Source organism: Phascolarctos cinereus, unplaced genomic scaffold (genome assembly GCF_003287225.1).
Source record: "Phascolarctos cinereus isolate Bilbo 61053 unplaced genomic scaffold, phaCin_HiC Scaffold_5;HRSCAF=322, whole genome shotgun sequence".
Classification (NCBI taxonomy): Eukaryota; Metazoa; Chordata; class Mammalia; order Diprotodontia; family Phascolarctidae; genus Phascolarctos; species Phascolarctos cinereus.
The window spans coordinates 98,117,544-98,129,846 of NW_027555958.1; the positions used below are offsets into that span (position 1 = coordinate 98,117,544).

The following is a 12,303-nucleotide window of genomic DNA, read 5'->3' on the forward strand; positions in this document are numbered from 1 at the left end:
GAAAGCTTCCATGGAATGGGTTGAAAACCAAGCAGTATATTTTGGTAGGAACTAGAATACTTTTAAATTAAGAACACAGCCATCACAACGCAATAGTTTCTAAAAGTACTTCAAGTAACCAGAAAGAAATGCAGCGCGTGTGTGTATACGTGTATGTGGTTTGTTGCTCAAACCCTGACAGGCAGCACTGCTCTACTTTTCCAAGGCCATTAAAACAAGGACACACGGCTCTAGCATAACTGAGCATACTGTCCTGGATGTATGCACATTGTACAATAAGCCAGCCCGGGATGGGGGCTGGGTTTTTTGGGAAGTTTGAAAGTAAAGGGTCGGCCACTTGGGGTGTGAGTGAGAAAGACTGAAAAGAGGGAAAGTTAACTAGGGAGCCGGGTGGCTTGGGACCCGCCCTCCACCGTCTCATGGGTTTCACTTGAGTGAACCGCCCCCGCCCCCGCCCCCGCTCCCTTCTTCTGTTGGTAACTGAAAGAGCAGAAACTCTGTAACCCGAGAACTCTCCCCTCCTCCTCTTTTCCATGTGCGCACCCGGGAGATTAAGGAGTTGGAACCTGCTGGCGGGAAGGCTACGGAGAGGATCTCGTTCTCTCACCGGGGCGCAGGGGGAGCAGGAATACGTGTCCTACACGCACATGCACACTAGAGCGCAGTGGGAGCAGGAATAATCTTCCACTTTTTAAAGAGGAGGCGCTGGAGTCGAAGGGAAGGGCACGTCGTGACAACTTCGGAAGTAAGCGGTGCTGGACCGTGGGGCTCGGGCGAGGAAAAGAGTGTCAGGGGCTGCTGCTGGAGGGCTTCAGCTGTAGAAGAATGGGCCAGCTGTGACCGTAGCTGTAGCAGTGGATCGGATCGGGCAGCCGGGGAGGAGGAGAAAGAGGAGGAGGAGGAGGAGGATTTGGAGGAGGAGCAGGAGGAGGAGGAGTTGCCGCAGCTGGCGTGTTGGCAGCTGGAGTAGGAGCTCCACAGCTGTGTCTGTGTGTTGGGGAAGAGGCTGGACTTGCCCTCCCTGGGAGTCAGAGGGACGTTGCTAAGAGGGTGGTTGTGAGGTACAGGACGGTACCTGCTGATACTGTCTCTTTTAGCAACTGCGATGGACGGTCGGGAGCGAGGTCTTTAGTCCGGAAAAAAGAGAATCAGAAGGTTCAGCCCTGCCTGAAGGAGGGAGGTGTTAGCGGGACTCGGGCGCCGGGCGCTTTCGAGCGGACCCTTTAGCTTAGCCGGGGACAGAGTGGCTGGCTCACCATGGAACCCGTAACCAAGTGGAGCCCCAAGCAAGTGGTGGATTGGACTAAAGGTGAGAACAACTTTTGGGGGGCGCTTGCGTTGTGTCCGAAGCGGGGTTGGGGAGGGAAAGGAGTGCAATGCTTGATAAGGAGCACTGTCCTTTTTGGAGGGGCCGGGGGCAATGGTCCCATCTCAGCCTGAAGGGCAGAAGGGACACAGCTGCCCAGAGAGCTGAGAAGCAAAAGTTGGCTCCAGGCTGCCTGGTTCGCCAGACATCTTCCAAGTCCCTTCCCCCTTTTCCCAGCTGTTTTTTTTTGGGGGGGAAGCAGGGGGATGGCAAGGCTTGTAGCTTCGGGTGCGTTTAGCAACCGAAAGTTTGCCGAATACGTGGGAACCCTTGCTTTGCCATTTAGGGGGCGGCGGGTGGTAGAACGCGCGCCCAGGTCCGCAGTTCGGCAAAACTTTTTCTCTGCTGGCCTTTTCTTGACCGGCCACGGCTCGGGCTGGCTGCGCTCGGACTCGGCAGCTCTCGGCTGAGCAGCCTCTGTTGGTTTACTTGTGGCCTTTCGAGACACAACGCACCTTTTGTGTGGGTGGCTCCGGTCGCTCCTCGGAAAGGCACCCTGTCCAGAACAACCCAGAGGAACGAGAAGGCTGTGTTTAGACAGGTAAAGAAAGAAAGTGTGATTCTGACTGGCTGCTTTATTCACTTTTCTCGGCGAAAACTTGCGACCTGCGCTACATTAACTTTGTAACATTTCGCCTCGCTAGTAACCCTGACCCCAGGAATTTGGAGCACTAAGCTGTCTTTTGTCTTTTGCTCTGGGAGGGTGTAGTTGCCGGGAGAAAGTTGCATTCCTAGGCTGTGGTTGGGGATTGAAAATGAAGAGAAAGAACTTTCCAACTGTTTTAAGACCAGGAGAATATCTATTTGTCGCCTATTGAAACTGTCTTGGAGGGTAGGAGTGTGTCTGTTTGACTAGGACCTCGGCAATTCGTCTGGAGCCCATGTTAGTCACTTTCACTCTGGGTTGACCTGCTGTGTATGCGGCATCTCCCTGCGCTAGGGAGAACACGACGACGGCTATTTAAGCCTCTTTTGTAGAGTGGGCGGGTTCTGTCCAAAAGAACCGTGCTACTCCTTTTACCTCAAGGATGCTTTGCTCTACTTTCCTGGGTATCCTTTCTCATGACAGGATCAAACTTTGGATAAGCTTTTAAGACTCTGTCTCTCCCGTGGGTGTGACCACAATTAAAACTATTAATCTCTTCTAGTAATTGCTGTGTTTCATGCATCCAATGGTATACCTGAGTAAGGATTGGAACCAGACTATTAGAGCTGGGACTTGAAATCCCTCCCTCTTATTTTACAGATGAAGAAACTGGGACTCCCTTTCCAGAAGCATTCTCTGATTTCTTTAAGTTTACTTCATGTGGAAATGTGTTTATGTTTCCATAGAATGTAGTAAGCTCCTTGAAGACAGATAGTTTTTAGTTAAGATTTTTTTGTTCTCTTTTTTTTTTTTTTTTTTTTTAGGGGAGGCAACCCAGGGCAGTGGAATGAGTATTGTTGGATTTCGTACACAAAGGCCTGCATTCAAATGCGGATAGCTCACCCAAAACTGGACTTGAAGTCAGGAAGACTTTGGTTCAAATCTCACTTCACATATTTACTAGATTTGTAACCCTGGGCATGTCCCTTAGCCTTATGCAGCCTTAATCTGTAAAATGGGGGTAAGAAATAGTGCTTACTTGTGGTTGTGATGGTCAAATGAGATAATGTATGTAGAGTGCTGTACAAATCTTAAAGCCTCTATAAAGGTTAGCTATTAGGATTGACTCATTCGTAGAAGGAGGTGGTTAGGATTAGCTCCAAACCTGTAATCCTATGACTATCCACAGTAGCTCCTTAATAAATATCTGTTATTAACATGCATAGTGTAGTATTGGTTTTAGTGTTATGACTTCGGTTCAGGTTCCAAGTGTGTGATTCATACTAGTCCTAAGGCTCTAAACAGTGACCATACACAACTTTCTAAGACTGTGTTAACGAGTCTGAATTAGTGGAGGGAGTTCCCTACATAGATGAAATCTCAAATTTAGGGGAAGAAATATACAGGGTGATAGGTGTACAAAGCTTACAATCTCCTGGAGGGTTGTCTTCAGAACTCTTAACTGGATTCCACATCTCTTTAACCTAAGTTCATAGGATTTGAAACACTAAAAATACTTTTTTTTTTTAGCAGTTTCAGAAGCTGTCTTGCTATAGGTATAGTTTTTAAAATTCTTGGATTTGTAGTTATTACTAACATTCTGTCCACCTAGTAGTAAATTGCCTTGTATAAATACCAGTTAATGAGTTAGGGCAGCTAGGTGGTGCAGTGGATAGAGCACAGGATTCAGGAAGACCTGAGTTCAAATCTGTCCTCAGGTGTGTGCTAGCTGTGTGATCCTGGACAAGTCACTTCACTCTTTTTGCCTCAGTTTCCTCATATGTAAAATGAGCTGGAGAAGGAAATGGCAAACCCCGCCAGTATCTTTGCCAAGAAAATCCTCAATAGGATCACAAAGAGTGGGACAAAACTGAACAACAAATGAAAGGGTTAACTCTTCTAGAGCAGCCACAGACTTAACTCTGTCCTTTCTAGTTGTATGTCCCATTACCAGGTAACAGGCATGCAGTGAGATTACATGAATGTACCACAGTTTATTAAGCCATTCTCCAATTGATGGACATCTACTTTATTTCCAGCTCTGCTAAAACAAAAAGTGCTATCTGGAGTATATGGAGCCTTTCTTTTTATCAATGACCTCCTTGGGGGATATGCCTAGCAGTGCAATCCCTAGGTCAAAGGGGGTGGATGTTTTAAACATTTTGTTTGCATAGTTCCAAATTGCTTTCCAGGCTGGTTCTACTATTTCACAGCCCCACCAACAATATACTCGTGTCGCCTATCTTTCCCATAACCCCTCCAACACTGACTATTCCCATCTTTTCTGACCTTTGGTCTTGACTGTAACTGGGGAAATGTATCACATCCTGTAGGACATGTGTATGTATATTTGTTTTCCCCTTGGGACTGGGACGGTGTTGATGTGTGTGGGTGTGGCGAAATGAGGAGGGTGTAAATTTGCATCCTGTTATGTTTGTTCAGTGTGATCAATTGCAAAGGAAGAGCAGATTAAAATATTTTTGGCATCAGGTTGCCTTGACATTATGACAAGCTAAGATTTCTCTCTCAAGAAAGTTCCCTGCCGACCTGAAAGAGCATTTATTTGTAGCACAATACTTCTGTGTCCTGAGGCTTGAGCGCTGATTTAGTTGCATACCTGTGGTCAACACTTGGCAACTTTTCTAAATGATAGTGCCTCTTTGGACTACCAGTACAGTGACACAGAGTGACCTGGATTATTTCATTGTTTAAGCCTAGAAGGCCGTAGAAGGGAGGGTCAAAGTATATAGCTAATTCATATATTAAAAAGTTCTTTTTTCCTAGGTTGCAGTGGCTTGCCTTTTTTCTGAAACCCTATTTAAAACTTTAAAATTTCTAACAATATAAAACATTGATTTGTGCAGACTTACTTCTGACTTTTTAATCTGTCTTTTGTATTACTTCTCCATCCCCATTTTATAGCATGACACATTTCCCCTGAGAAGCAAGTTTCATGAAGATTTTGCTGGTGCAGTATAATGCATGGACTCTAACAGAGTCCTTGGAATTATGAACTCCATGGAAATCCTTAGATTAGAAAAACAGCATTGATTGAAGTGAGCCTGGACAAAATCCACAATTTAAACTTCTGTGGGTGATATTAGACTTCTGGTTGAAAAACCAGGGCTGATATCAGTGACAATTGGTTCATCTAGCTTCTGTTAAAGGTGTTCACTCTCACCAAGTGGTATCCCCACGAGTAGAGCTGCAAGAGAGACCTTAGAATGACCTCCTTAAGCCTTAATTTTCTCATCTGTAAAGTGAACTTAGATGGCTTCTGAGGGCCCCTCCCCTAGATCTATGATTGTGTGATGTCACCTCTGTTCCTGCTCTGAATTATTAGCTCTTCCCCCTACCTGGAATGCATTCCTTCTCATCTCCATCTCTTAGAATCCCTTGTTTCTTTCAAAACTCAGCTCAGGCTTCACAACAAAACCAATCAGTACATTGAAAAAATACTCTATTACATTCATATACCACAGCTTATTTAGCCATTCTCCAGTTGATGGGCATCTACTTTGTTTCCAGGTCTTTGGTAAAACAAAAAGTGCTATTTTGCAGTATATGGAGCCTTTCTTGTTATCAGTGACCTTCTTGGGTTATATGCCTAGCAGTGGAATCCCTAGGTCAAAGGGGATAGATAGACATTTTAGCCACAATTCCAAATTGCTTTCCGGGCTGGTTGTACAATTTCACAGTCCCATCAACAATGTACTCATGTCCCTATTTTTCCCATAACCCCTCCAACATTGATTATTCTCATCTTTTCTGACCCTTGATCTTGACTGTAACTTGGAAAATATCCTTAGAACTCTAAATAATAGTAACTCAATTCAAGTTCACTAAAGCAGGTGCTATTTGTACAGACTAATCTGTTAGATTTTGAGGTGGATTTCTAATGGCTTTAGTTAATCTAAAGATTAACTTTCTGAGTTTGGTAGCAAGCAAACGAGAATAAAAATGAACCTTAAGGTATTTACTTATATGTATAAGCACCACCTAGAAACAGTAGGAAAAGCCAAACAAACATTTTTCCAGAAATTTTGGTGAGGTTGGTTTCGGGATTGGGTTCTCTTAACAGGTAGATGTTCTAAGGAAATATAGTAGTAAGTGGGGGAGGCAGGAGTGGGCCGATCTGAATGATTTCATACCCTTCCTTTGACACTACTAATCAGTCAGCTGCATTCTTGTCCTTTTGAGATGACTACCTCCTTTTGCCATAGAGTAGCCTGAAAGAAAGAAGAATAGCAGGTGAAATCCTTAGAAATTCACAGGTGACAAAATCCAAAAGCTATTCATAAAACCCATCGTCTCAAATATCTGCATACATATACCCAAAGTTTAGGCAGTAAACAAAAAAGAAGTGGAGGCCCTAGTCCAAGGGGCACCAGTCTGGATGCCATATTAGGTACCATCGAGACTTGGTGGAGGGATACCCATGCCTCTGAATGGGTATGTCTCATTCAAATGAATCAGGATAGGTAAAAAGGTAATGGAAGATAGAGTTGAGTAGCATTCTTCCCAGATTTGTGTGACCTGCAACTTTGATAAACATACCACCTAAACTTTGAAGTTAATAAAAAATATATAAAAACAACAGAGGGCCAAGTACAGATCCCAGAGGCACTCCCTTAGAGACCTCCTTCCAAGTTGCTAACCATTAATGACCCCCCTTTGATGGTTTTTAATGGCCATTCAGCCAGTTCTGAAACCACTCAATTTAGTCTACGCCTTTCCATCTTTTCCCCACGTGTAGTATGAGATTGTTTGTCATATGTGCTGAATGCAAGTAAGCTGTATCTTCAGGATTTCCCTAATCTACTTTCTAAGTAATAGCCCTGTCAAAGAAGGAGATAAGGTTAGTCTGGTACTTATTGTTCTCGTGAAGTTAAGCTGGCTCTTTGCTATTTTTCCTTCCCTTTTATTCAGCAATCATTCCTTTATTAATAATATTCTCAAATTTCAACAGTAATAAAAATCAAATTCATTGTCCTGTGATTTTGAGGACTCGTTTTCTTTTTCCTTTTCCCCCTGGAGAACTGGGAGATTTGTCCTTCTCCAATCCTGTGGTATCTTTCCTATTTTACATAATCTTTCGAGGATCACTCACTCGCAGTGTTTCTGTTACAACTTTCACTTTTTTCAACACCTTAGGTTGTAGGGTGTTTTGAATTCATCACAGGCAGCCAGCTAGGTGCTTACATTTCTCCTAACTAATATTTGGTCTCAACTTCCTGATAGAGAAAACAAGCAAAAAACAACAACGACAACAAAAAACTGAGCAGTTCCTCCTTTCCATTTCCCCTCTGCAGCTGTCATATCCTTTCTTTAAGTCTCCTTTTCCCCAACATAACCTTAAATTTCCTTTTATCATCTCTAGCTTTTTATTTTATTTTCATTCTAAGCTTTAGCATTCTTAGCAAATCTTGCAGGACTTCACCAAGTTCTTCTAGTCCATTTCTAGCTTGTGCTTCCACTTTTTGTACAAGTCCTTTTGAAATCTAAGCTGGTTGGACTCCCTTTGCATATATGCTGTTTAAAAAATAAATATTCTGAGCTCACAAACATCCAGGAAAAGAACACTTCCGTATCATCCAAAGCAAAATTAAAAGGTTATATGTGAAATCATCACACCTCTACTATGTGTAGCCTGCTTTCTTTAGAAAAAAGTGTACAATAACTTAAGCATGTTATTTTCAAAGCTGAACTGTTTGTCTGTGTTCCCTTCTGTGGATTAAAAAAAAATGCTTCAGTGACCCTTTTCTTTCTTCTTGGCAATGCTGTCACTAGTTCTCTTTTTACCTCCAAATCCCCTTTCAATAGAAAAAAAAAAGTAAAGCACAATCCTTGTGATAAATATGCATAGTTAAGCAAAACAAACCCACACTTTTGCCATGTCTCATTCTGCACTTCATTTCAATCTATTGTTCTCCAAAGAAGTAGGTAGCATTGGGCATACACTCCTTAGGGAATTTCCCACTTTTCCCCCACATAGGAATTTTCTCTTTGAACATTAAAATTTTCTTGAGAACTTTCAATATATTGTGGGCCCATTCCCCCTCTTGAATTTTAGACCATCAGCTCCTTCCTCTGACCTTCCTGAACCCTGCCACCTCCAAATGTAAGGTGCGTGTCAGACAAGCCTGGCTTTCTTTCTAACAGATTTCGAGATGGAGTGTTCAGCGCCTGTTAGGGAGTCTCATCACTTCTAACCTAGCAGCCAGCTCCTCCTTATTGATAAGAATGAGATCCAGAATAGCAGTTCCCATTATGAGTTCCTTAACGTTTTGAAGGATGATCTGATTATGATCATTAAGGCAAGTCAGGAATATTAGCTGCTCCGATTTTAACAGAGTGAGAACTCCAACTGATGACTAGATAATTGAAGTCTACAGTCATTACTATATTATGATGTGATTCCATGCCAGGCTTGAAACTGGTTTCCCGAAGTCCTTATTTATCTCTTCTCTCTGTTTGGGTGGTCTGTAGTATATTTCTATAACTGTTCTGTTTTTACCTTTGATCTTCAACCAGATACTCTCTACAGGTGGTTTTTGATATTATTTATAATTTTTGTTTTCTTAAACTACAGTGCCATTTACTACCTCCCAACCTTTTACCTCCATTCTTCTTCCCCACCTGTTTAGAGGTAGTGGAGGTGCAGTAGATAGAAGGCTGGGCCTGGAGTCAGGAAGACTGGAGATTAAATCTGGCCTCAGACACATATTAGTTGTGTGACTTTGAGCCAGTCACTTAACCTGTATTTGCCTCAGTTTCCTCAATTGTAAAATAGAGATGATGATAATAATAGCTCTTACCTCTTAGGGTTTTTGTGATCAAATGAGATAATATTTGTTTAAAAAAAAAGTTTTGTAGTACAATGCCTGACACATAGTGAGTGTCACATAAATGCTTCTTCCCCCTTCTTGTTCTTTTTGAAGAAGGATTACCATTCCTAGCACCATATTGTACAAAATGGGTTTCACCCCACCAATATCAATGATAGCTGTAGTGTCAGATTTGCTTCCTTGTATTTGTCTGTAGTTTGGTTTTTATTACTGGCTTCTTTCTTGGATTTTTGTTTCCTGTGACACTCTTCTTACATTATGGTTACTCTGGAGAAGGTGTGGTGGGGTAACAATACTAGCTGATGTTCAACTAGCGCTGTGAATTTTGTAAAGATTTTTAGATACATTTTTTTGATCCCATAGCTCTGTGAAGTAGGTGCTATTATTATCTCCATTTTTAGATTCATGTTTATGTGTTGCCATTTCTTCCCTTTCTTTCTTTCTTTTGTTTAAAGCCCCTTTGATTCAGTTTGTATGATTCCAGGCAAACATATCCTTATCAATCTTTATTAGTTTTTATTCCATCAATGAGAGGAACTGGTTATTCTCATAGTTCCAGACTGTAGTCCCGAAATCCAAATTCCATTCTCAGATGGGATTCTCATCTTGACCATCTGTTCTCTTAAAAATCTGCCTTTCCACCTCCCCCCCCCGCCGAAGTCATTGTTTTTAAAGGGCAAGTAATACAGAGAAAAATACCACTTGTATCCCCAAGTTCTTTTATTTCTTGTCCCAGACTTCATAATGTTTCTTAAAGCTTCCTAGATTCTTTCTGTCAGTATCCTTGGTGCCCAAAGTGAATCACCAGAAGTAGGTAATACTCATCTGGTTTGGCAAGATTTCTCTGTCAAGCCCTGGATACATGCCCTGGGAAAACAGCAGATCTCTCTACTGTTCTCAGAGTCACCAACCTTCACTCCACCTCAGATGGCCCTACACATCCTTTTTTCTCTTGAAATCAGCCTCATATTTAATTAGTTCCAAATTTTCAGTGATGGTGTTTTCTTTGATCATCTTTGACGTTATTCTGTCTTCCACAGGTCAGGATTCTCCTCCTGCTCTTTTTGTGCCTTTCCCTCCTAGGTTTTCACATTGAAATCCTTTCAATCCCCCCGCCCTCCCCTGTCCCAGATGACTTTGTTTTCTCTGATGGAGAAGGCTTTCCTTGAGTCCTTTTCCCAGCTTTTCTAGCAGGAAGCCCAACCTGCACTTGGAGCTATGATAGGTAGCAGTTACTTGGCCCATTGTAGAAATGACAGCCATGGTGCCCTCTGTGCAAGTCACTTCAGAATTTGTTCTGCTTTCATACTTGCTAGAAGTGAGATTCTCAGTCTTCGTTATTGTTGTTGGTTTTGGCCAGTAGGACCCTTGGAGAATTATTGTGGCAAATTGCTTGTTTGGTGGGGAAGTGGGGTAGAGTAGTTTTCTGTGAAGTTATCATTGTTCTCATCTTATAAGGGCCTTGACAATCACACCCTCTCCCTTCTCTTTCTAACCCTGTTTACCTGGTCTGCAGTCTTACCTTATTTTGCCAACAACCTCCTTTTCCCCTTCTCTTCTTCCTCTTAATCTTTTACATCCTCTTTTCCCAGACCTCCTGCTTGAATTCCTCTTGGATTTTCCTCCTTCAGCTTCTCCAAAATCTTGCCAAATTTCCCCTCCCCAGTTTTATTTTCTAATTTTTTCCATAATTAATTTGACAAGCATTTATTAAGTACTTCCATATGCCAAAGAATACAAAGACAAAAATAAAACCATCTCGGGGCAGCTAGGTAGTTCGGTGGATAGAGCACCGGCCCTGAATTCAGGAGGACCTGAGTTCAAATCTGGTCTCAGACACATAACACTTAACTAGTTGTGTGACCCTGGGCATGTCACTTAACCCCGTTGCCTAGCCAAAAATAAAATAAAATAAAACCGTCTCTTTCCTCAGAATGTGTGTGTGTGTGTGTGTGTGTGTGTGAGAGAGAGAGAGATGGCATGAATAGAATTCCAAATCTGTATCTTCTTAATTTTATTCATGACAATGTACCAGGGAGGGTGAGAGTAAGCATTTATATAGCACCGGCTGTGTGCCAGATACTATGCTAAGCATTTTTTAAAAACAAATATTATTTCTTTGGCTTCTTGAAACAACCCTGCAAGGTAGGGACTATTATTATCCGCATTTTACAGTTGAGGAAACTGAGTTAAACAAGAGGTTAAGTGACTTGCTCAGTGTCACACAGGTAGTAAATATCTGAATGCACATTGGAACTCCAGTCTTGCTGACTGCAAGCCCACCACTCTGTCCACTGCATCCCCTAGCTGTGAAGGTATTGGGATATTGAGAGAGTCAAAGAAATGACAGGAGTTTCTGCTCTGAAGGGAATTGCCATTTAAAGGGAGAAGGTGGGGGAGGGATAACAATACTAGCTGACATTCATGTAGCACTTTGAAGTTTGTAAATTTTTTTAGATACAGTATTTTTTGACCTTCACAATAGCTCTGAATTAGGTGCTATTGTTATCCTCGTTGCATAGATGAGGAAACAGGCTCAGCTTGAATGGCTTGCTGTTAATGTTTGAGTTAGGATAGGAGTTCAGGCCTTTCTGACCCCAAAACCAGCACTCAATTAATTATAGCATACTGCCTTTTATTAGCATTGTAATGAGGTTCTGATACATTTGTTCATTAGAAATAGTAGTTATACCCTGGGTTCTGGAATGTCTCTAAAAACTCATCTGGGGTTTTGATCTTGAACTTTGAAGAAATTTTCTTCCGACCGTTCTTTTGTTTTAAACTTGAAGTTAAAAGTGGATGGATGTATTAGTATAGGTTTCAAAGTTTTGTTAGACCTGTGGTTTTTTTTTTTTTAAGGGTTTTTGTATTCACATGCTTCGTTCATGTCATTATTCTTTTCTGGAGCATTCTGCTGTGTGCTCTGCTTTCTGAAGCTGCTCATCTGCCTGTGAATGGGGCTTTTGTGAAAGTGGGACAGAACCCAGTCTGTTTGCTTTTGACATCAAGTAGCTGATCAAATAATTTTTGCTCTACAGTCAGAAGGTCAAATGTGTTCTTAAAACTAAAGTTTTCTTTTAAACCTTAATCAGCCAGTTTTCAAAATTAGGAAATAGGGCCAAACCCTAATGCAGAAATGTTTTGGTTGTGTAGTATTTGAAATTTTGTCTAATGGAATCGCATTGTTTTCCTTACTGTTTGAGGGAAACCCCTCTATGTTACGCAACGGAAAAACGTGCAAAATGTGCATCTGAATCATACTTTCCTGAGGAAAAACCTTTTTTGAAAGGAAACATTCCATTTCCTTATTTTCAGTCGTTTGGAGGTGGGGAAATATCTACACTCGTGTCCTTTTAGGGAAAGAGGGTTTAGAGTTCTTCAAATATGCATTAATTGAATGGTTTTTTTTCCTTGGCTTAGCCCAGTGCCAGGCACAGCATAAAGTACTTAATAAATGTGTTTTCATTCATTTCATTTGTTCCTGGCCTTGGTCATTTTACATT

General features: G+C 41.9%; 1 protein-coding gene across 1 annotated transcript in view; it reads left to right on the forward strand.

The window, feature by feature from the left end:
• The first annotated feature begins 507 nt into the window (after positions 1–507).
• Positions 508–12,303, forward strand: part of CNKSR3 (CNKSR family member 3) — a 106,093-nt gene continuing 94,297 nt past the window's right edge. Inside the window, exons 1-2 of the mRNA XM_020986645.2 lie at positions 508–745; positions 1,098–1,309. Of these exons, the coding sequence (XP_020842304.1) occupies positions 1,258–1,309 (52 nt within the window). The 5' untranslated portion in view covers positions 508–745; positions 1,098–1,257. The remainder of the gene's footprint in view (positions 746–1,097; positions 1,310–12,303) is intronic.